We start from the raw sequence: 24,943 nt of genomic DNA, 5'->3' as shown, positions 1-24,943 counted from the left end.
ATGTAAACGGAAAAATATTCATATCGTCATCTGTCGCGCCATTATTGTCTATTCAGTTCTCATAGAGTGATCTTGCATATATACATATATGCACACTGCAACTGTGACCGACCAGCGATTACATTTAAATGCAATCGGTAAATTCGATGAGAGACAGAGAACGAGAGCCAAAAAAACAACAACAACAACATTCATTCAAAGAGTTAGTCATGCATCCGTATTAAACAAATGAAAATAAGGCGCATACACTCCAGCCACATTTGGTTTGATGGCATGTCTCTCTTTCACTCCCTGTACCCGCAACCGATGAACATAAAACAAACATCTCTCACAGTGGCATTGATTCATGCTGATAAAAATGATGTTGAAAGTATTATTTATTCGTCGCGTTTTGTTTTGTATATGCCCCGAAGATGGCATCTTCTCTATTTTACTCTCATCTCAATGCTCTTTACGGGCCAATTCTACTCTGGCATAATTTAATTCTAGATTCACTTCATTTTGTCATCGATTTCGTGTGTTTTTGTTTTTCCATTTCCTCTTTGACGTAAATTTTTGTGTGTGTGTGTGTGTGTGCGCGCGCTCTCTCGAGCACATTACATTATCAGCACGTCGAAATGTGAAGAAACACACAAACACACATATATAGACATTGCAATGGAAAACTTATCAAGATTCATGATTCGTGATCAGCACTTCTCTCTTCTTTCATTCACATTTATATTTCAATACTTTCTTTTTCTTTTGTTTTTAATTTCTCTAATATAGAACCACAACAAATGTAAACAACGTCATTTTGTGACGATAAAAACACACACACACACAAAATAAAACACAATTAAATAGATAAATAAAAAATAATTTTACATTTCATTTTGATTTTCAGAAAATGGTTTTGGTATTAAATGGCGTTCTTCAAGATGACTGTCCGTCCGACACAGTGTCATTGTTCATGCAACATCCAGTATACAGAGATTATGCCAATCAATTGGTATCGATACCAACGAAAACGGTAAGCAAAGTAGAATTTTTTTTTGTTTGCTTTTGAGATGACGTTCAAAAAAATAGATTTTCAAAGAAGCTAGTATGAATGTCGATTCCATTAAACCGAATCATTATTCCAAGAATTATTATCAAGATTCATTATTCGTTGAATAATATTTGTTTTTTTTTTGTTTTTTCATTTTTATTGTTTTGTACACAAACAGATCGGCCCAGTAGGTCTCTTATATGTAGGCCAAAGGGAAATGGCAGCGGTTGCAACGCACGATAAAAATGTCAATATTATTGGTTCAGATGATGCCACCACTTGTATTATAGTTGTAGTTAGACATTCAGGTAAGTGAATTCTAATTAATCCAAACACGAACGAAAATACATTGTGTTTATCATAATTTTAGCGAATAAAAAGAGAAAATTCAACAAAATATAACATTAAATTGCAATAGGTTCTGGTGCTGTTGCGCTGGCTCATTTAGATGGCAACGGAACGGATGAGGCCGTTTCAACCATGGTGCATAGAGTTAATGCATTGGCATTTGGTTATCCAGAAGGTCGAATAGAATTGCAATTGATTGGCGGTTACAGAGACCAACCGGGTGGCTATGCTGAAGACTTATTTTATACGATAATGCGTAAGTGAAAATTCGAAAACACCCAAGTCGAATATAAAAACAATACGGCACAATAATAATTCCATGAATGATTCGTAACGTTAATATTCCGATACTGTATTAATTGCATTGGTGCTCATTTTCTTGGAAATCGAAACGACGAACGAAACAAAAAACCCGTCAACATACATACATTCAATTGATAAATGCGATCGGTCGCAATGAGACGCTTGTGTGCTTTAACTCAGACGTTATACCATTTAATTGACAGAGGTCAATAAGTTGAAGCTATTTCATATGCGACAATATACTCGACTCACACACACTTCGTATTCGATGTGTATCGTTAAATGAATATATGCACTCTGTAAAATCAAACGAAATTAAATTTGTGGCACATAAAAAAACAATGAAATGCTCAAGAAAGAGAACGCGTGTACATCTTGTCATGATGGGCAAGGCGACAACGAAAAAGAAATTGAACAATGGAATCAAGTATTGCTTTTGTAAAATTGATTCGATTTAATTATTAATTGAGAACAGATTTATGTGGTCATTTAATTCAATTTATGCTATTTGCTAGTGGCACACAGATTCCCAATTTACGATTCCCCTTGCTCTCTTTTTCTTAATCAAACCGTTATCGAATTACTTTATTCAATTTTCAATTGTTTTTCCCGTTTCACTTTTCTCTCTCTCTCTCTGCTCTTCAACGCATTTGATTCATTCATATATTTGTCGATTACAGTGTCGGTATTCACAATGGCGCGTCTGCATTAAATGGTTTTACTGTCATTGAATAAACGCAATTGCAGCCAATAATGCAGTGCATCTAATGTCTCAGAGAGTTGTTTGGAAGGATTTCTGTTTTTTTTTTTTACTTTTCACATTTCGAATTAAATGAATAAAAGAGGGCCGAATAAGTGTGTTAGTTTTAATAAATGACCATTATAATGGCCGCATTGCATATACCGTTAATATGTGTGTATGCGAGTATGTATCTTATGAACTTCAATTATGACAGTGTTATAGGGTTGCACTTGTATGATTTATAAGTCTGCATTAACAACCTCTATACATACTCGTTTATTTTGAAATGAAGAAAAAACAACACACACGCACGAAAAATGAGCAATAAATTTAATTTTTATGTGGGCGAACATTAGTACTTCTTCCGATGAAATATTCGTCCGAAAATAGTTTTATCAGTAATCAATGTCGGTTGTAAAAGTGGTGATTAAAATGCGAAAAACAGAGTTAAAACAATTGTTATTCGAGAACGTAGTGACAGTGGTTGAAATTCATTTGAATTATTACATTTATCAAAATTCATTCAACCGCAGATAAATAATTAAACAATAAAGAAACTATTCACAAGGCATACGGCACCTCATATCTATAAACTAAAGTCGAACTCTGTCACACACACACACATTCACATGCAGGCAAGATAAAAAAAACAACAACCAAAAGTGCCAAAGCAAAATGTGAAAACAAGTTGATTTACGGCCGTTGTTAAATGAGAAATATAAATTAGGAAGAGGATTTTATGAGGCATGTACAAACGTTTGTACTAACTAAAAGTTGACATTTTACATGCTCATCGAACATGTAACACATCGAGTTAACAAGATTGTCCAAGAAAGATTATTTACCATCATCTTTCTCACTCACACGTTCACTACTTGGAGTTTCGCGTATGCCGACAGAGAGACGATCGGCTTTTGTAATCTGAAGAGTGTTTTATGTGGTGGCTCTTCTGTCTTTGCCATTTTCTTCTTGTACATTGATTTGCATTCGATTTGGATTGCTTTTGTGACCGACACAAATCTTTTTTTTTGTTTCGAACAATGCAAGAAGAGACTACCGATATAGATATATATATGCAGCAAGCAAATAATAATAATTCGATACTGTTGCCAATATCTCAATCTTTGATTGCATTAAAATTAATTTGCGAAACATCTTCTCTCTTTATCAATACAAATCGAATGATGTTCAAATAAATATCTAAGCACACATTCACGTAAGCTCTTTGTTCGTCTTTGCAATATTTATTGTTTAATAAGAATGAGATACGAAATGCATTCGCTTCGGGCAATCAAGAAAGGAACAACAACAACAACAAAATCGGGAACATATGTTAGCACACATATATTATCATCACATGTCTCATTCTGTCTCGTTAGATGTGTTTTTTTATTCCTACCTTTAGTGTCGTCATTTTCAATTTAGTGTTTACGCTCTTTGGGTGTATGGTGAGGTTTTGTTTTTCGATTCATGTTTGCATCAATGGCCATCGTTTTTCTATCTCTCTTTCTCACGTCATTTGCCATTAAAGATTGAAAATGTTAAAGTAAATTGGCATACATAAACATCAGTATGCAAACATATTAAATTAAATTAGTCAATAATAATGTATTTTGTGTTTGCATCTAATTATTTACCATATATATGCACACATACACTATGTCTATCACATATAATGCAATGCAACAGATTTGTGCATTTATTATTTTCCTTCTATCTTCCCCCGGTTCCTACACCGAAAACGACAACGACAACGACGACGACACACTATTGGGGAGTGTGAGTGAGTGAATGATGCGCCGTTACATTGAATCTAATACATTTAATAGAGTTGGACGCTCTGTCGGTCGCGCTCGCACCTTATAGTTGCAGTAAATATGATTGTAAAGCTGTAAGTGGCATTAAGATCCCTCCTTATATGTTCGACTTTCAATGTTCATCTTTACGGTCCGTTTTACCACTATACAATGTGATTTGGAGTTGGTGGTCGCCGTCGCCATCGTCGTCGTCGATGTGTACGTGTGTTTGTTAATTTTTCTATAAAATGTATGGCATACATTGCATCGCAATTCATTGTCAATATTTGCGCAATGCAAGTTGATGTTGTTATTGTTGTTGTTGATCTCTTCGCACACACACACACATTTTGTATTTAATTGAATTTTATTACTACATTACTGATTGGACCCAACAAGTATCAATTTCATTTTGTATTGTATGCAAATCGAGCTCCGATTTTGTTTGAATTTAGTTGAACGAAATGCATACAATGCTGCCTATATGCATATGCGGGGTGGCAGTGCCGTATTGAACGGCACCTCCTTTTGGAAATAAATATATGTATATGCACAATTATGAAATAGCAATTTACAAAATGCGTTTTTAAATCTCAATGCATGCATCAGTCATTCATAGTCACATTGAAAATTGGCTTATTATTATGCGATTTACATGCGATTTTCTCTATGGTTAAATTAGTTTACATAATGTAGCATTTTTTGCATGATCACCGTCTTTTGCCACGAAAGCCATAAATAGAAACTGATATTATTATCATCGAAACGACAAAAAAGCACTAAAGCTTTATTTTTTTTACTACCAGATTGGTCCAAGTCTTTTCTTCACTGCAGTCTACAAGTTGTAAATTGTGTTTTCTGCTGATGTTCAATGTTAAATGTCCTACTGGACGGTCTACAATATGTGATAGGTGTATGTAGTGTATGCACGTGGATTTGTTATGGAAAATATGTATGTGTTAAGGTTGGTTTGCATGGCATGATAGAAGGGATGACCAAAACATGCCAATGAATTTAATTCAATATCATCGTCTATCGTCAATTTTCTGATTAATTTAATCCCAGTGTCCGATGTCCTTTTTAGTCGAATAAATTATTATGTTACATATCCGTTTTCGCAAAAACATGAGCATAAATGGTGCACAAACATACTACACAGAGAACACACTGGAGAGGTACCAAGCTCGCATTTCTCAATAATTTGCGATGAGAAAACACCGAGAAAGAAAGAGAGATAGAAAGTAAAACATATCATACACACACACATGACCATATGATATTGCCGGACATTATTACAATGTCGCATTTTATCCATTTGTGGTTTGGTTTAGAAATGTGATGCACTTGCGGTATGAGAAACAGAGAATGAGTGTAGTGTGTGTTGTCGTCGATTAATTCCGTTTACGTATCAATATTATCTGGCTCTCTTCGAGATGTGCACGTGCTTGTTGCTACTTACAGCATTTTTACTATTCCGTTTAAAAATAGACAAAGCGAAAAAAGAATTCGAGGTACATACAAACCTTTTCTAAACTCATTTTACTGTACGCTGACTGGTACAGTCTGTTTGGGTATGCATTCTGCATAATATTTAAATGGCTCTTCTTGCCAAAACAAGACAATGATTTTCAGTGTCAAAAATTAAAAGGGAAAAGATAACCACGGCGAATAAACATCAAAGTCGAATTGAATCATCGAGGAAGTGATGATGGTCGTACATCGTTTGTTTTAGTTGTTGTTCACATCGTTCCCTTTACCTTCTGTTCAATGGTTAAAGAAGGCAAACAAGGTGAATGTGCTTGTTGAACAAGACTCTAACTCTTACTCTTCGATTTATAGTTATAGATTTTTCGCTACACAACTTATGTCCATAATCTAATCGATTCGCTCGGTGGTGCTACTTTTGATTTTCTCTCCTCTGTCTCTCTCTCTCTCTCTCTCAGTTTCTCTCTTTGTGTCTCTTCCTTTTCTCTATCCTTGGCGAACAAACGTTCAACATTTGCAGCATGTGCACACCTTCATCGGATAAAACGGAAGGCAGTGCAAAATAGACAGACGGTGCAAGAGCGAAGGAGCTAGTAGATGAACGTATGTAAACAGAAAGGAAAGATGGCAGGAAAAGCAGACACTGATTCATGTTTTAGATTTAGATTAGAAATTCAAATTCGTAATTTAAGAAGATGAATAGCATCATGCTTCGAATTCGGTCAAAAATGCAATCGTTTGACCACAAAAGAGTGAGCCCAAGTAAAATTGGAATTGCTTGTAAAATGGCCATGCCATTGAAATAAAATCACAGCGACACAAAGTATTTTCTATGCGTATGTGTGTGTGTGAGAGAATATTAAGATGTAAACGTTGGCAACAAAATTAAAGAAAAGAATATATGGTATATGTTCAACAATGGGAAATACACCTGATCAAATGCCGACCAAAAGAAGCAATATATAAACGGTTTGTAAAATATTCATTCGATAACCAAAGAGTGATTTGGTTTCATCAATTTGCCAGTCAAAAACGATTTCGATTGCGTCAAATTTATTTAACGACTGACAATTTTCCAATAGATGACACAGGAATGTGGAGGGGAATGGGTTTGGAAAATCGAAACGAGGAAGATGTTCAAATGTTTCAAATGCAAATCTAAATTCAAAACTTTGATTGATTTTGTTGGATAATCGGTTGACAGAAAGAGTTAAATGACTGTCATTCATTCAATTTGATTCTCTTGTATCTCGCATTGAAAAATGAATGTCCGAGCTTATGTGAGAGAACGATTCATTTCGATTTTTCGGTAGCGAGAATTGTGCAAAAGACATTAAGATGCACACCATGTGTAATGGGCCAATGGCAATGCTGATAAACGGAAAAGTGTTCATAATTCTTCCAAGAGAGAGAACTCTCGGATATGGTACTGGTCGTCGTCGTGCGTTTCATTCGATATGTATGTATGTGTGTATGTGTTGTTGTGGCGCTTTAAGAAACTTTGAAAATCGTTATCGCATTCCGGTCATTTGATGCCATTTTTCATGGGAGTTTCGTTAATGTTTTAGAACAATACCGAGAGACAGAGGGAAAGAGAGAGTCTCCAATTTCCAAATGAATGCTATCGCTTGTCTTTGTTTCCCTTGCTGCACATTGGTTCGCTTTTTCAAAGTAGATTTCTAATTTAGATATCAATCGGTATGAATTTATTAGAATATAACTAATATGCTCAAAATGTGGGTAAATTGGTGCGGTTTTTCATTTTATTTGCCGTCATCATGTGCACACTTTACATATTACTCTTACATTATTGCCGCACACTCATACACTCCCATCTTATCACTCAATGACCATTCGGTAGTGGTTTCCGACGCTTTGCCACAAATAATATACACGATTTAAAATAAAACGATTCAATTTTTTCTAAATTGTTCAATACAACTAGTCCTTTCAAATGAATCTGTTTCTTTGGTATCCCTGCTGTAAGTATTTGTGATTAAATTATTACACTTAAATCGGTCACATACAGATGTTTTGACAAATCAATCTCACAATTGATGGCATCCAACTATTTTGCATCAGGGTTCGTTCATTTACACACATTGTCTATTCTGTGATAGATGGAAGAAGGATTTTTAGCATATAATGAAGGTAATTTAATACAGATAGATGTATTTGTTACGTATGAACGGTTCGGTTTCGCCTTGACTTACCTCGTATCATTTATCGATGATAATTTATCTAGCTTAAATTAATAGCTTGACCAAAGCGCTCTTTTCTCCTTTTGCTTTTTACCATCGTCGTTGTCGTTGTTTTCATCATCGTCGTCACCAATCAGTGCCAACAAGGAAATGCACTGAAATGTTATTTGTGGCGTGTGTTGTGTGTGTGATTTTCGTTTCGGTAAACGAGATGACTTGAAGTAATTTATCGGAAATGTGTTTCTGCACACCGAACCGACGAACAAAATATTTATATATGATTTTTTATAAATCTTTTTGACATTGTGATTACTTTGAGCGCACACAAACATTAAAACGTTGCAAATCATTTACTTTCTATTGATGTGCCAAAGAAAATCGCTAAATATCATTTTGGTTAACTGCTTTTGTTCGTTCTTCTCTACAACATTTTTTTCATCTTCTTTTCTTTCGTTTCTTGTTTCGGTATGTTTCTAACCAATGTACACAAAAATAGAGTCATTTCATAAACTACCAATGGAAATCGATTTGACGCAAGCCTGTGTCGGCGAATTGAATACAATTTTACGTGGTGAAACAAATTGGCCAATTATTTATGGTGTCGGTGTGAACATAAAAACCGGTGAAATATTCCCAGCTTCGTTTCCAGACAAAGGTCCCGATTTGCAATTGCGCCAAGCACGAAATTTTACTGGCGGCCAAACGGTGAGTTGAAGAATGGCAATCAAAATGTGTTCGCGCACACCATACATACACACATTTGTATGGATGCTGGTGTCTGATTTGTACATTGCGCACAAATTATTGCAAAATCCGTATTGCAAGCGAACAGATTAAAAGCAACAACAACAACCACAAAAAAAATGTGTTTTAAGTAAAATCATTTAATTTTCGTTTTGTTTTTCCGTTTTGTTGTTATTTTTATTTGGGATGATTTCAAACAGGTTTTAGATATATACGATTCAACGGCCGGCATGTTGCGCATAGGACCATTTAATTATGATCCCATCCGAGGAGTTGATCTATGGCTAGCTCAAAGTGATGAATTTTTATTAACGCATTTATCAACCAGTCCAGAAGTGGAACCACCACATTTCACGAATCAGGTAGGTGTTTGTGTCGCACACATAAAATTACCATTAAACATAATTTACTAAAAAAAGCATTAAGAAAAATAAAAAGCTGACAACAACAACAACAGCACTCGATATTTGCATAATTCATTGTCGACGTTTGTGAATTTGTCTGCTTCGGTGCGTTAAAACAAAGTTTTTTTTTCGCATTTTTTTTTTATTTCACTTCTGAAAAATGCTATTTGATCGCATATACGCACACACCGACGATTAAGAGGCTATCATGATTTTCAAATTCATCGATTACCATTACTATTATTAATATTGCAATAATTCAGTTGCAAATGCGGTTTGAATGAGCATTGGGTATTGCGTGAGCTCAGCCATCAGAACGCCAATTTTTATGGCCAAAATAATTTTAATTTGCGTTCACGATGCATTCGGTATCAAATACTGATAGTTGTGTCAAGTGTTTGCTTGATGCACTTTTTTTTCGGACATAAAACGACCAAATATCAAACACACACATACCACCACATCAATTTTACGATCCGTACAGCAACATTTGTACGTACGATTCATTCATTTCTGTTCCGTAATCGTCAATCTCTTCATTATTGTGTGTGTATGTCGTTTTTTTTTGTTTCTCTGCATCTGGCAGCCAAGTGCTCAAGTGCATCGCATCGACAGTTAATAGAATGGAGCAAAGTAAGCACGGTTTAAATTTCAGCATCCAAGATGCTCACCACTTTTAATGACTACAAGTTTTTCTATTATCAAATGAAAAATTTATATAATTTTTTTTTTTCGTTCGTTTCGTTTTGAAAATTTATTTTATTTATTGCCATTAAAAAAAAATAGAAAAATCTTCAAGTTAGCGGATTTACTGAAATTTTTTCCCGTATGTGTTCCGTAGAAGAAGGAAAAAAACACACCGAAGTGACACTTAATGTGGTCAATCGTCATGAGCACACGCCACAGAAATACGTTGTGCGCATTGCATTGCATCGCATCGCATCGATTACAAGCACATGTCTCAAATTTCAATTAAATTAATAAATATTTTATTTTTCATGGATTTAGCCTTGTTAAGCCGCTCATAAACGTTACCAATTGATGATGCGTACATTTGTCTCTCTATTGTCCGTTTGTAATTTACCATATTGACATAAGGCATAAATATGTGTTTAAATCGTAAGCTTGCGAGCACGGCCAACCGCACTCTTTGCAAATAAGTTACGCATTTATTCTACCGTTTTAATTCTCTCTCTCTCTCTCTCTCTCTCTCTCCGGTTGGCAGATATTTTATTTATTGAACTTTAGTGGAAATAAAATGGCACAAAAGATATGCACACATTCGTACATCAATAATTTACAAACAGTTTTAAAAAACCGACATGAATTTACTCACCAGAAATATCAACTATCTTATAAAACATTTAAAATTACATTTTGTTTATCAAATTTATTATTCTATGATCTCTCTCTCTCTCTTCCCTTCTCAATCAATTTATTTCATCGCTGTTTTACACTCGCCGCTTGCCAAATGCTGTCTCTATTTGATGGAATTGACGACACTAACAACAGGTTCGGCTAACATTGAAATATATTCAAGATAATCAATTTCCGGCGGTGACTGTATTTCGTGATAATCGGCCACGTTATTATCAACGCGACGATATGACTGGCACCTGGACATTAGTAAGATTTTAATTAAAACTAACAATTATCTCTCTTGTTTTTTGATTGTGTGCTACGAGGACAAAAGCAAGAATTTTGTTATTAGTATAAATATATATATAAAAGAAACTCTGTGTAACGAAAAACAATTCCGAAATTCTCAGCTCAATTTCATTAAAGAAAAACAAACAGAAACAAAATTCAAACAATTATATAATGGAAGAGGTCAATAAATATCGCAAAAATCAATTATAACATGAATGAAAAAAATGCGTTTGTATCAAAATGAATGCACTTTGTCTACTGTCCATGTCAGGCCACAATTTATTACCGTTGCCATCAAACTATTCCAAAATCGATAAGTTTAGTAGATCTATGTCGAGCAAAAAAACAAACGAAATCACAAATTGCATTCAAAACTCGATTCACAATGCATTTTGAAGTTAAAATGATGAGAAAAAATAGAAAATTTCCGATAAAAAAAAAAACATAATATATAAATGTATGTCAAATCCAATTGTTATCAACAAAAAATGATATTTTACGTTACTATTTAATTATCGTTAATCATTTCTTTATGATGTGTTTTTTTTATTATGATTATTATTATTATTATAAAAATATGTTTTTGAGAATTAGACGAAGATTTGAAGTATAAAAAGGTGAGAGCATGCAAAACAATGTGCGAATTAAAAAAAGAAAAGAAAATAAAGAGCCGACGGCACCGAAGCGAAAATCTACATTTTTATCAATTAACTTAATTTATTGCAATGTCATAATTTTGTTTAGTAATTTAGCAACACCACATACACAATATCATATCTATCTATATATAAATTTGCTTCCCCAAATATGGGTTTCCCAATTTTCCGCTCTTGCCATACAATACGAATACTAAATCCACTCACCACAATGCGATTTATCGCATCACTGATTTTGAAAAAAAAAAAAAAATCCCCATTGTATCTTATGTTTATATTGGAGATTTTGAAGACGAACAACGTATAATATTAACTTCAAATATTTTTTTTATAAAAGAGTGGAAAATAAGAAAAAAAAAGAGTTTGTATATATCTCAATATATAAATCACATATAAGCATATAGTAACAGAAAAAACGTTCCTCGTACGTGAATTTGACTTAATCAAAAAAAAAATCGATTCTAAGTGTAACAATGCGCATCTAATAATAATTTTTGTTTCGGTTTTTAAATGATGAATACACACACATACAACAATTTTGAGCTTATAAATTACAATTAAAGAAATGTGTACTTTAGTTCAATAAAATGTTATAGAAATATATTCAATCCCACAACAGCCAAAATAAGAAAATACAATTGTTTCATTTGTGTTGTTAAGAATGTGCAAACGCCTTAAGTTCCATCAAATGCGTTTCTATGTAAGTATAGCAGCAAAACGTTAAATTTAACGGGACATAGGTAAGCTAATACATTTACGTTTAAAAAAGTCTGTCTGTCTGTTCATTGCATTGTGATGCAACTATTAGTTATTAGATCAATCACTTGCGTTGACAGTAGATTTTGTGCGATAATGAAGAGAGGTTGTTTGACCGAGATGAGTAGTCGCAACGAATTCGATTGACTTTCAACCAATGACACGATGTGAAGACTTCAAGTCTCATTGAGCCGACGGTGGCGCCACCAATTTCAAAGGGGACGTCAATGTAATTTAACAACTCAAATCGAAACTAAACAGCGCGCCAATTTTAAAATTTGCTGTCATCTCCTCCCATTACTTTCAACAGCATCTTAATTTAAGAAATATAATGAAGTTTGTTGCGATTTCTGACAGAACTAAGGTAAAATTCAAGTCGTACAATTCCATGAATTTTAACGTTGCACCAATGCACCAATGTCACCAATTGACAACGTTGACAACGTGTTTGTGCCAGTCAATACAGTTTTCTTGTTGATCGAAGATGTAAGTATAACATATTTTAACGAAGAAAATGCGATTCTTCCAGGATATTTTGTAAATCGTATTATTTTGGCTGTGTACTCATCATTTTGCTACTAATTTTCGTTTATAGTTCCAAATCGTCCACTGAAACGATAATTACAGCGACGGAAATGAAAAAATACTGTATTATGTCAAAATTTATGTATCAAGTACGATTAGCTGGGGGAAAAAATGGAATTGTATTGCTAAGTTCGGCTGAAGACTATATTCCCTGCTCTGCACCGCTAAAATTCACCGCAACGGAGAAGATTTTACTTGGTGGCTGCAAATTCCATGGATTTTTAACGAATTCAACTACTAGAATGTCGATGGAAATCAAAATTAGCAGTGCTATCACCGAATGTTTATAAATTGAATGTAACCAGCATTGCAGGAGTAATGAAGCATACGACTTAGAAATCAAACTGACCAATCCAATCGTTATTATGTCAGAAACGGAATACGAAATTTCGGTAAGTTTTGATGGATTCGAGCCATGGACCTGTTTGAGTAAATTGCATGAAAGGTCGTCCGCTGAAGTGTCATTGCAAGATGTACGCATAAAATATTATGGCGATCCACCCAATGCTTTTGTACCAGACAAATTCTACAGCATTATTTCGGAATTTTATTTTAATCTGTAAACGAAGATGAAAAAATAATGTAAATATTGCAATTTAAACGAAATTTTGCGAATTAAATGTTAACATTTAACATAAATAATCGAAACCAAAACTTTTTCTGTTATCTTTAAATCAATATTTCAGGCAATATTTTATTTGGGATAATCTATTCACATCTGTGATTCTCTGACACTTTTTTCGGTTTTGAATATTCTCATAAATACACGCTACGTCTGCAATTCTGGTGAAAACTACTTCTATGCATTTTACACTTGACTCAGTTGAGAAAAAATGCCTTACCTTGGGATAAACCATTGATTGAAAGCAATTAAAAAGCGTTGAATTGTTTTACAAACGTGCCATTGAAAAAGCAAAGCGATACAACATAAAAAGTCTTACACTATAAGATGAACTTTTCCGCCATGTACATCATGAGATAAATATACAAAAACAACTCAATTCACGGCAGACGTGCAACCGACCTCAATAACCGTGTTAAATAGTGTTAAAACATGATGTCTGACCAAAATTATCATGTTTATTGGTCAAAAGATCAAAAGTAATGTGAAAATTGGTTAAATAACCGCGTTGAATCATGACAGACCATGATGGCCAACATCAAAAATACCATACCCCCTAATTTTGGGTCGAGGAATCCAAATTTGACCATGAAAATTTTGACATCACCCATACAATCTTTTCAAAAATAAAATTTGTATGCACTATAAGACCATGATGGAGTGGACCAATTTGGTCAAAAATCTAATGGTTTTACCTCAATATTCCAAAGCATCCTATAAAATCAGATTTTGAAAAACTATCACGAGAAAAGAGATAATGGGTGAACAAAAACGGTCACGTACAACGTGGAACAGACCCACCACAACCTGGTCTCAGATCGATTATTTTTTCATCCCCAATCCAGAAAAGGTCATCTCCGACCATTTTGAGAATTTTTATTTTTAGACCCCATTACAAGACTTTTCCCTTCAAACTACGTGTGGCCCACACGGTGTGGGCGGAAAAGTAAAAGATATATTTTGATATAAAGAAAAGCTGATATCAATAGTATAATATCGAACAAACAAAATTAAAAGAAAAATAGGTAAGACTTTGTTGGAAATATTTGCGAAGCACATAAGAATTTAACTTTCAATTCATCAATTTTAAATTATTTTAATTTTGTGCAAAATGGCACTATTTTCAAGTTTTATTGTTCAAATGTTAACGATAAAGATGTGGATATACTATGGCTACTTCCCCAACATAATATTATTTGAACAATCTGTATGGCTCCATCTCACTGATAGATGGCGTCAAAAGCAAAATCAGCTGTTTCTTCACATTAGAATAACATACTTCCAATTAACTTTGAGTCTTATTTTTTGTTCCATGGAATGGGACACATGCTTATCAAAATAAAATCTAAAAATCAATTTAAAAAAAAATTAAATTTCATTCGAAATAATAAAAAAAAATTGTCGATTGAAAAAAACTTATGATTTGTGCACGAGAGTATGTACTAAATGGTGACAGCAATTGAAATTGGCCAATACAAATCATCGAACGCACACAAGTACATACACAAAGACAGAAGGAGACGAACGATACCGTGTGACCGAATAAAATTGTGAGCTAGCAAAGAGTGCGATAGATATTCAATGTCACACGATATATTAGTACATACAACGACGGCTATTCAAATTCGAATGTGAATTTGGTGCATTCCAATACACACAGTATACACAAACATTGTACGACTTAAAAAATTATGTGTTTGCGGTGTGTATGTTATTGTATAGTCTATTAGTTTCGGCAGTTCTGTCTGTTGCGATAGAAGTGAAGAGAGCAAATTTTAAGATTTGAATATTGAACACAACAGGACGCAACAATAAAATAAAAATAACAACGATAGAATCAAAACGATATCCATTGATTTAGCGTAAGCGATTGGTGGCCAATAAAAAGAACAAAGAAAATTTAACCGAACGACACTGATAGAAATTAGAAATAAGACAAAAGCAAATAGTGTATAGAGATCATCAGCTGGCAATAGATGCGATTCAAATGTTAATCGCATCCAATGGAATTTCAGCGTAGGTAAGTAAATGATGTGTTGTAATTTTATCATTTATTTATATATATTGCATTTGATATATCAGCGTTTTTTTGTTTAACTGTAAACGGTACAGTGTTTAACGATAACAAATAGAAAGAATACAATTTATGCCAATGCTAAATCTTTTTTTTCTTCGGTGTAATGGGTGATCGATCGCAATTAATTCGGAACAATTGAGCATCGCACAGAAGAAATTTTTTTTTTTTTTTGGAAGAATTTAAACGAAGTTGTAAAGTAAAATCGTTGATCGATGCGTGTGTGCGTTGATTTATTTATTTTTTCTTCTTTGTTGAGTTGAAAAAAAAAACTAATTCCTTTATTATATTTTCAAGCGCGTTGTCTGTGATTTTGTTCCATATATTTCTGTATCAGTCTGTGTCGTGAGTTCACAAACACACACACACACATGTATCTCGACTCATAACACCGAAGTCAAACAAAAAAGTTTAATTATCTATTGTACGCCGATGTGTTTTGGATAAATTTATTTATAAATTAAAAGTTAATAGATTGATAAGTTTTTCTTTTGTTGGTGAGAGATTTTGGGTTTGGCCATTGTAGAAAATAATGGACGGTCGCAATGCAACTCTCTCGCGCAACGGTAGTGCTAAATACATTTATGATTATAGCAAATCATTTTCCCGTTCATTACACGTTGTATTTGATATGTGTTTTTTTTATTTGCTGTATTCGAAACACTTCCCTTCCATTTGGCAACCGAGTGAAATGCACATTATTTTTTTTCTTCTTCGTTCGGTTCAAATCCAAAAACAACAGCAGCAACAACAACAACAATGCATAAAATGAAGAAAAAACATAAAACACAACCGAAGGCGAATCGAAAATGAAAACGCCATACACCACAAATGAACAAAGAGAGCTGCACGATTCCGAATGCAAACTCACTTCAAATATTTAAAACTCTATTTGCTCCAATTAATTTCGCATCGGTTTCTTTTTTTTAAATTTTCTTCTCTTTCTGCCTATCTCTGTCGCTCTCACTGCTGTTGATGCGCGCGCGTATGCTTATTGCACTGCGGTCATTATTCAAGTGTATTTCAACACATAGCCTCTCGCAAATTGATATACACAGCATTTCTAGAAAAAAAATTGCATGGTTACATTTGAATCGCACACAAGCATCACGCACATTCCGGCCGATCGACTTTGGTAGACGACGTCTTGTATTTTTTTTTTTTTGTTGTTGCGCTTCATCGCTTCAGCATTTGACTAACTGTAAATAATAACAACAATTTGGCAAACGTATAGGCAAGTGTTACTACGTTTCGAAAACGATTTCGAGCGCAAGACACGACACGCACAAACAAGTAAACTGTCAACTCTATTACACATTGTTCTTCATCATTTTTTTTTTGTGTGTGTGTTTCTTTTCTTTCGATGAACACAGATCAAAGGCATCATCGAATTGAAAATCAATTGACACACACCAAATTGAAATCACACACCACGTGCATATCCATGATGGAGCATCTTACTGTGACATCTACACAACCGTATCATGGTTTTTTGGAAATTCAGGGACATAAACGGCCCGATTTATTATCACAACTTGAATCGGAAATTGCCGCTTACCAACCATATACCAAACAAATAGTCGCTCAACCTGATCTACATCCAAAGCTGGAATTTGACACTGTTTATTTGGCATGGAGTGCGGGAAACAATAAATACCATCGATGCATTGTCACTGAAAAACGTTCCAACAACAAAGTCGTTATTCAATTGATCGACTATGGCTCGGACTTTGAAGTGGATGCTAGTGTGGTAAGTAAATTTCACTTGAATTAAAGTAAATAAGAAAAATAATTTAAGTAAATTTCACTAGTTTGAATTTTGTCGATTTCTGTATGCATCGTCGCCAGATTAAATAAAAAAATCAACTTTATACGGTTGTCCATTTGAACCAATTGGAATTAACTTAAATGATTTTGTAAAAATGCCATATTCCGTACATAATTTTTGGTGAATGCCGTTATTTTAAAGAATTTCTTATCAGTTGAGTCGAAATCATTTCGAATTTGTTTATTTTGCATGAAGTTTTCGTGTTTATTTGTTTCAATCGATTGATTCAACGATATGAAATCGAAACTTAATTCCAAGAATTCATTTGAATGGGGCGACCGCTATAAAAACATGAATAAATTTAAAATTAGCAAACATCGAGAAAAAATGTTGTCGATGTCATTTTTCATAATTTTATGTGCAAACGAACCACTGAATTGATGACATTTTTTCTTGAATATTCTATTTCTATTCTAAAATGTGCGACATTATTGTTTATTCAGTTGCTTGAGCTGGATCCAAAAAATAAAAAAGGTGAATTTTTGCGTGAATTTCCGCCAATCGCAACTCGATACATTTTGGCAAATTTCTTTTGCAATTGGAAGTTAAACGAACGTGTCATCATTGAATCGTTGCTGGTCAAGTCAATTTTACCAATCACAAACGAACAATCGGTAAGTGACGAAATAGTCATCATTTAACAATCACATTTTAAATGTTAATTCGAATTGTATTGCCCATAGGATCGTGATTATACCTACATTTCATTGAAATATGGTGATATTGATTTGGCAACAAAACTTATCACATCAAGTGTTGGTATGGAAATTTCATTTACCGAACAACGAATGGAAATGCGTAAATGGTCGCAGCGTTTCGAAGAATTCAGCAAAGGTCCGGCAATGAATGGTGCCGCCAGTGGTTCACCAGCACGACGTGAAAAACGTCGAAATCTCGTTCCAACGCGTCCATTACAAGCGGCAGTAGCAGCAGCCACAACAAATAATAATAACAACAACAATACAATCACCGATCAGGGCAAACAATTGATTCAAAATTATATCGCACAAAAACCGATACGTCCAACTTTTCAACCAGATGCAACTCCGATTGAAGTGATTCCACAGCCAAATGTTGATGGTCGAATTCCAGCATTTACCGGCAATGAATTGGTGCCGAATATATTTCATGTGGTTTATTGTTCGTACGTTGAAAATGGTCCAAACGAATTTTATGTGCAACTAAAGAGTCAAGAGCATATTTTGGATCGTTTGGCCAATGATTTGGCGAGTGCCGAACGTATAAAACTCAATTCAAAACGGCCCATCAATATGTCATGCATTGGTATGGCGTGCATTGCACGATTTTCCGAAGATCAAAATCTATATCGAGCGGTCATTCACAAAGTGCATACCGATGGTTGTCGCGTTATATTCGTCGATTATGGTAATTCAGAATTGGTGGCATTCTCCGATTTATACGAAATTCCATCCAATTTTCTCGCACCAAAAACATTTGCAATGCCATTTGAATTGTTTGGCTGCAAAGAGCTCGGACCGATCGATGCTCGTTTGAAAAATGCATTCAATGCGCTTGTTTCAAATGATACATTGCTTGAACTCAAAGTCATTCCCACAAAATTATCACCAGTTCAACAGTGCGAACTCTTTTTGCCGAATGGTGATAATGTGCTTACCGTGTTAAAACAAAAGAAGACCGCATTGAACACATACCCGAATCCACCACATTTGAAAGGTACACTTACATTGAATTATTATTTTATGAAAACAAAATCGAATATTTCTTTTTTTCTATTTAAAAGACGGTGATTTGGTTGTTATACGCTGTGCAGTCAATGCAAAAAAATTCTTTGTACAACGAGTCAAAGATCAGGAAAAATGTGAACACATGATGGATTTACTATTGGCACATTGCCATAGTGCACCAAAAATGACCGTACTGCCACCGAAGGATAAATGCTGTGCCGCAATGTTTCAAAATGATGCCCAGGAATGGTATCGTGTTATTGTTATGGATCAAATTGATAACGAACACGTTCTAGTGTATACCGTTGATTATGGCTTTGAAATGAAATGTCGATCAGATGAATTACGTGATATCACGTCAAATTTTCTCGAATTACCACGTCAAGCCATCGAATGTTGTTTGGTCGATTTTGCGGATGTACCCGAAGTACCAGAAACGACACGAGTACAAATTGAAATGTCCATTGAACGCTCCGATGGATATATACGTAAGTACAAAACGTCATTGCATCATCGCCTTCCGAATTCAGCTTATGTTGTTGAATTACGTGACGAAGAAAATGAAATGAGTTTATCGCATTCGGTGTATAAAAATACAATGCCACGTCGCAATAATTATGTCCAAAAATCATCGACTAAAGCCGTAAACGAAGTAGAAAAACCACCAAGAGCAATATCAACAACAGCAATACCACCCGTCAATAAACCAAACAACTGGCCAATTGTGCGAGAATGCGATGGTGCCGAAAGTCATGAAAAATTCATTGAAACGACCGATGGACCGATTGAGCAACAACGATTTGGAAACAACAAAGATCGACAGACCGACGATAACACTCGATATGATCGTGCCAAGCCACAACAATCACCCCGAGCACGGATTGAAAATACCAAACAATCGATGAACAATGGATCATCACCGAAAAATTATGGAAATCGGTTAGTTAAACCATTTTTTTTGTGTCTTTCACTTTATCCCCATGTTTTTTTTTTTTGTATAAAAACCATGTTCCTTCTGATTTCAGGTCAGAGTTTGACAATCGACGTAACAACGAAATGAACAAAAAGTAAGTATTGGAAGCTCAATTCAAAGCATAAAATCTATTTATTTGCATATTTATAATCACATTGCGAATGCGAAATAATCATTTAAATGTTAATTGTATTAATGATATTGATTTGTATGTTTTTGTTTTTTAATTTTAAACATTAATTGTCAACATCATTTTCTTTTTGTGTGTTTTACTAAATGTGTTGTGTACCCAGACCGATTTTACAAAAACATGTCATACCACGATTCAATAAACGTCCCAATCGATCAAGAAACAATCACAATGGAAAACGAATGATAGGGTAAACGCCAAAACATTTTGAAAATAAAATAAAATCGTTTATTTTATGCCCTCACACATCCACACACAGAATCAATTTTTTTTGTATTTTCCAAATGACACTCAGACAAATCAAGAACTCGATTGGATTTTCAATGCACTTTCGTTGTTTTGTTGATGGAAAAAGGACTTTTTTATTTCTTTGTTCAAAAACTTGTAAATTGGTTGCGAATCGTACTCATTTAAACATATGCTATTTGGCACACTCACACACACACCCCATTTTTGCACGCACATGTTTTATTTCACACAATATTCATTTAGCACATATCATTACTGTAGTTTTTAACGGTATTACTTTGTTAATTACGCACGCTCATAAAAAATGCATCTGTTTGTTTCTCACATTTGATTTTGTGTAGTCTCGATAAGAATGATAATTGGGAAAGCTCTGGTGTGGCTGAATCTATGGGTAATCATAGCACAGATACGATAAGGTTCGTTGTTTGGTTCATTCATTTATTGTAGACCTCTATTTCCTCTCACACATCTCCACACATCTCCACACATCCATATTCACTTTCGAGTTGACTCTCATAATCAATTTTTTTTTTTTAATTTCATTGAATTCAGCAAAACCCCGGATAAAATCAACACAAATAACAATAAGCGTCCACCAATGATAACAACTGAAGATTTTGTTGGTTTTAATGCAGTATTGCCGGATGCAATTCCAGTTCCGCTGAATTCAAGCACTAAAGTGAACATCGTTGATTGGCGTTCACCTTTGGAATTTTATGTACAACTCAAGTCGATGGACAACAGATGCGATGATATGATGAATCAAATTCAAAGATACTATAAAAAACGTGCAACAATCCAAACAAAAGTTCCGATCGGTGCATTGGTTTTGGTTCGGCACAAAGCTGACGATATTATCAAACGTGCCAAAGTGCTTGAATACAATGAACCACGTGATAAATATCGTGTCCAGTTTATTGATTATGGCAGCAAATGTATCTGCCAAACATCGGACATGTATGAAATAGAAAAATCATTCACAATTTTACCGGCGATGGCTATGCGATGCACATTTGGCAATGTCACCTTGAACAAATCGATTTTGGAAATTCATGATAAAGTTCATCGACACATCGAAACGTCCAACGAAATTGAATGCACAGTGATCGCTCAGGAACAAAACATCCATACAGTTGATTTGATTGTGAAACGCTCCGCTGATTTGGCCGTCAATTTGAAAAATACTCTGATTCAAGAGAAATACATAAGCAATTTGTTCAAAGGTAAATCAAAGTGAACGAACACATTCACAAAGTAAACGATTTCTTAAAATTGGTTTTTTCCTTTTCATTTCAATAGATATGAGCTTGGAACGTTTGATTGGCCAAACACTCACCGTACTCATCACATCAGTCACAGATCTAACTCGATTCCAAGCAATGCTTTATGGCTGTGATATTGCATTGATGTGCAGTTACAAAGACTTAAGCTTAGTTAAGAAGAATCCACAATTATCAGAGCATTTCCGAACATTCGAGAATAAATATGTCAATGTCAAGATTGAATCGATTGACGCTGATAACATGTAAGTTTTATTCACTTCATCCGATCTCCGTATTCATCGTCTACGACATAGTGTTCTTTAAACAAATATTTTGTGCATATTTTCAGTTTGATGTTGTCCGTCTATGTGCCGGGATTGGACCAAGATACCAATTTGCCTGATATATCCTATTATCCGATTGATAGCAATACATTTGACGGTACAATTAGTCACATTGAGCGACCCAATGTTGTTTACGTTCAGAACATTAAGTTTGATGGGCAGCTAAATGCATTATTAGATGAACTGTATGGGGCATATGAAAGTGACAGTAAGTAATTCTCAACAAAGTTTTTACAAATGCATCTGGATTTTTTCTATTACCAATCAATTTTATCTGTTTATGTTTCCTCTTTGCAGCATCAGTTTGTTCATCATTGGAAGTGAACCAAATCTATGTCGCGGTGTCATCACTTGATGGAAATTACTATCGCTGCCAAATCGAGATATTTTATCCAGACGATACGGTAACGGTGCGTTGGATCGATTATGGGAATACGGAACGAATTCCAAAGTCCACTGTTAAAGTGATAAAAGAACAATTCAAGTCACCGTTGAGCATTATGGCTCGAAAAATGTTTATTCCAATTCAATTCATTGATGAAAATGCATCATTGGCCGATTTTGATTGGACCACCGTGAAAAATGTCAAAATTGTGGGCACACATCAAACCAATTTTATTTGTGATCTATCATTGAATGGATGTAATTTATTCGAAAAATTGATTGCCGAAGGTAAAGCAAAGAAGCTTTCTTTGTCACAACTCATTGAATTGATTGATCAGATTCAATCGGTAATTGAAGCACCTGTTCAAGAAGAAAAAGATCAACCGATACAGACTGAATCGATACAACACCAACCTCAACAACAACAAACCGAACAACAAACTGAACAGCAGCAACCACCGCCTATTGAGAAACAACAAGAGCCACCAAAAGAACCGACATCAAAATCAGCACCTGAAACCACAGAAATATCACCCGAAAGTGGAATTGGTTCTGAGGTGTCTGTAACTAGTACCATACCTGATATCAACCATTTTGATTCATCACAGGCAATCGTTGTAGATCAAATTGCCGACGCACCAAAAACTGAGGATCGTGAATTGGTTTTCATAACACATGTTGATCATCCGAATCGGTTTTACATTCAATTAAATTCCGACACCATTGAAATAAATTCGTTCGAAACATCATTGCAAATTGTGGCACCACAATTACCGGCATTGGCCGATTTTCGTGCTGGTCAACTATGCATTGCCAAATATACATTGGATGATCGATGGTATCGAGCTAAAATTATTGATACAGACGGTGAAATAACATCGATACTATTCATTGATTATGGTAATACTGATTCCATCACCGATAATACATTGTTGAAATCGATAATCGACAACAGTTTAATCGAACGTAAACCATACGCAATGAAATGTTCGTTGCCAATAGCACCACGTGGTTCTGGCGAGTGGGCTGAAAATGCATGTCAAAAACTTAGAATGCTCCACTCTGATGATTCACCATTAACATATGAACTAGTCAGCAAAGACAAAGATGTCAACTATGTGAAACTGTTCTTTGTCGGTGGACGTGATTTGGTGAAGGAATTGATTCAAGAAGAAGTTGCTGAACCATTGGAAATTATCCGATCGGGCGAAAAATGTTTCATAAGTCATATCAATTCATTGAGTGATTTCTTCATTCAAGTCGATTCGGATTCGGAGGTTCTACATAAAATCGAATTACACTTGGCCCAAAACAATAGTCCAACTGCGCCGAGTACACCAACAATTGGAACAATCTGTAGTGCACAATTTGAAGATGGTTTATTCTATCGAGCGCGAATTTTAAATGTTTTACCAGATGGAAAATATGATGTTGAGTTTCTCGATTACGGCAATACCTTCCAAACAAACGAAATACGAACGTTAAGCTCGGAAATCGCACAATTACCACTTTTGCGTAGGCAATGCACGATGAAAATGGCCGATAACATTGAGTGTTGGAGCGACGAAGCCGAAAAAAAATTCCGTGACATTTCTGGTGATGGTGCAACTGAATTCAAAGTGATAATGTCGAAACCCGGTAAAAGTGCAATCGTTGAATTGTACCTCGATGATCAAAATCTAACCGATATTTTGGGTGAATTATGTGTGAAAAAACAACCATCACTTCTGATAACAGCGGATGAGCAAGATGGTGCATCGAAAGAGGCCACATCACCACAACAACATTCGGTTAATATTACCGATTTTCCAAGTGGAAAACAAACATGTTATCTCACACATATTGAATCACCGAACGAATTTTACATTCAGTTCGATTCCAAATCGGCAGAATTAAATTTAATTCAATTGCAACTACTCAACGAACAAGACACACTTACACCGGATGATGTTACAGTTGGTTCGGTTATTGCAGCATTGTTCAACGATGATTATCGCTATTATCGAGCCAAAGTGCTCGAAAAAACTGCAAACGATGTTGTGGTCAAATTCATTGACTATGGCAATACGTGTAAAGTAACAAAGTTTCGAAAATTATCGAGCGTTATTGATACAATCATTCCGTTGGCCGCCCAATGCACATTGGCCAATGATCGAATGCAGCAATTTACCGAACAAGATACAAAAGTGTTTATGGACTTTCTGGCGGAATCGCCGGAGCCAACATTCCAAGTTGAATCGATTGGCATAACGACAGCCACCAAAACAATCGTCACATTCTATCGTGATGGCATGGAAATTCTTGATTACATTCGGGCTAAAGTCGCATCCGACGTCTTAGCGGATGTCATGGAGCAGGCGATTCATATACCTCATTAAGTCAACAGCATCATCTACATCGTCACCGATAAAAAAGAATGTATGACAAGCAATAATTACAATAATTTTTTTTCTTCTCTTTTTAAAATATTGAGAAAACTTTTCATAAAATCATCATATTTTTTTATATAACTTTTTTCTCTAGATAAAAAAAAATCAAAACGAAAATCAAACTTATTTACAAAGAAAAAAAAAATAAGAAGAAATAAAAGAAATTCAGACGAATGTCATTT

General features: G+C 34.8%; 2 protein-coding genes across 4 annotated transcripts in view; both read left to right on the top strand.

The window, feature by feature from the left end:
* Positions 1-11,992, top strand: part of LOC116352350 (protein N-terminal asparagine amidohydrolase) — a 43,927-nt gene extending 31,935 nt beyond the window's left edge. For both annotated transcript variants that reach the window (XM_031784872.1, XM_031784873.1), the window contains exons 2-7: positions 887-1,012; positions 1,209-1,338; positions 1,449-1,634; positions 8,402-8,610; positions 8,850-9,011; positions 10,566-11,992. In XM_031784872.1, the coding sequence (XP_031640732.1) occupies positions 890-1,012; positions 1,209-1,338; positions 1,449-1,634; positions 8,402-8,610; positions 8,850-9,011; positions 10,566-10,691 (936 nt within the window). In that variant the 5' untranslated portion in view covers positions 887-889 and the 3' untranslated portion in view covers positions 10,692-11,992. The remainder of the gene's footprint in view (positions 1-886; positions 1,013-1,208; positions 1,339-1,448; positions 1,635-8,401; positions 8,611-8,849; positions 9,012-10,565) is intronic.
* Positions 11,993-15,037: 3,045 nt separating this feature from the next.
* On the top strand, positions 15,038-24,838 carry LOC116336663 (maternal protein tudor). 2 transcript variants are annotated; one of them, XM_031760659.1, is made up of 11 exons: positions 15,038-15,342; positions 16,770-17,146; positions 17,668-17,838; positions 17,908-18,919; positions 18,987-19,869; positions 19,956-19,997; positions 20,684-20,758; positions 20,895-21,565; positions 21,642-21,867; positions 21,954-22,156; positions 22,246-24,838. In XM_031760659.1, exons 2-11 carry the CDS (start codon positions 16,841-16,843, stop codon positions 24,708-24,710), a joined length of 6,054 nt encoding a protein of 2,017 aa, XP_031616519.1. In that variant the 5' UTR covers positions 15,038-15,342; positions 16,770-16,840; the 3' UTR covers positions 24,711-24,838. The 2 variants fall into 2 exon arrangements, with proteins under 2 accessions (XP_031616519.1, XP_031616520.1); XM_031760660.1 differs by lacking the exon at positions 20,684-20,758.
* The last annotated feature ends 105 nt before the right edge of the window (positions 24,839-24,943 follow it).

Source organism: Contarinia nasturtii, unplaced genomic scaffold, assembly GCF_009176525.2.
Source record: "Contarinia nasturtii isolate CC-2019 unplaced genomic scaffold, AAFC_CNas_1.1 Cnas_scaffold_187, whole genome shotgun sequence".
In the NCBI taxonomy this organism is placed as follows: Eukaryota; Metazoa; Arthropoda; class Insecta; order Diptera; family Cecidomyiidae; genus Contarinia; species Contarinia nasturtii.
This window is presented reverse-complemented; position numbering and strand designations above follow the sequence as displayed.

Coding starts and splice junctions, on each gene's coding strand:
- LOC116336663 (XM_031760659.1), top strand. CDS start 16,841: ATGATGGAGCATCTTACTGTGACATCTACACAACCGTATCATGGTTTT. Junction 17,839..17,907: donor CAATCACAAACGAACAATCG/GTAAGTGACGAA, acceptor TATTGCCCATAG/GATCGTGATTATACCTACAT. Junction 21,868..21,953: donor TCGATTGACGCTGATAACAT/GTAAGTTTTATT, acceptor GCATATTTTCAG/TTTGATGTTGTCCGTCTATG.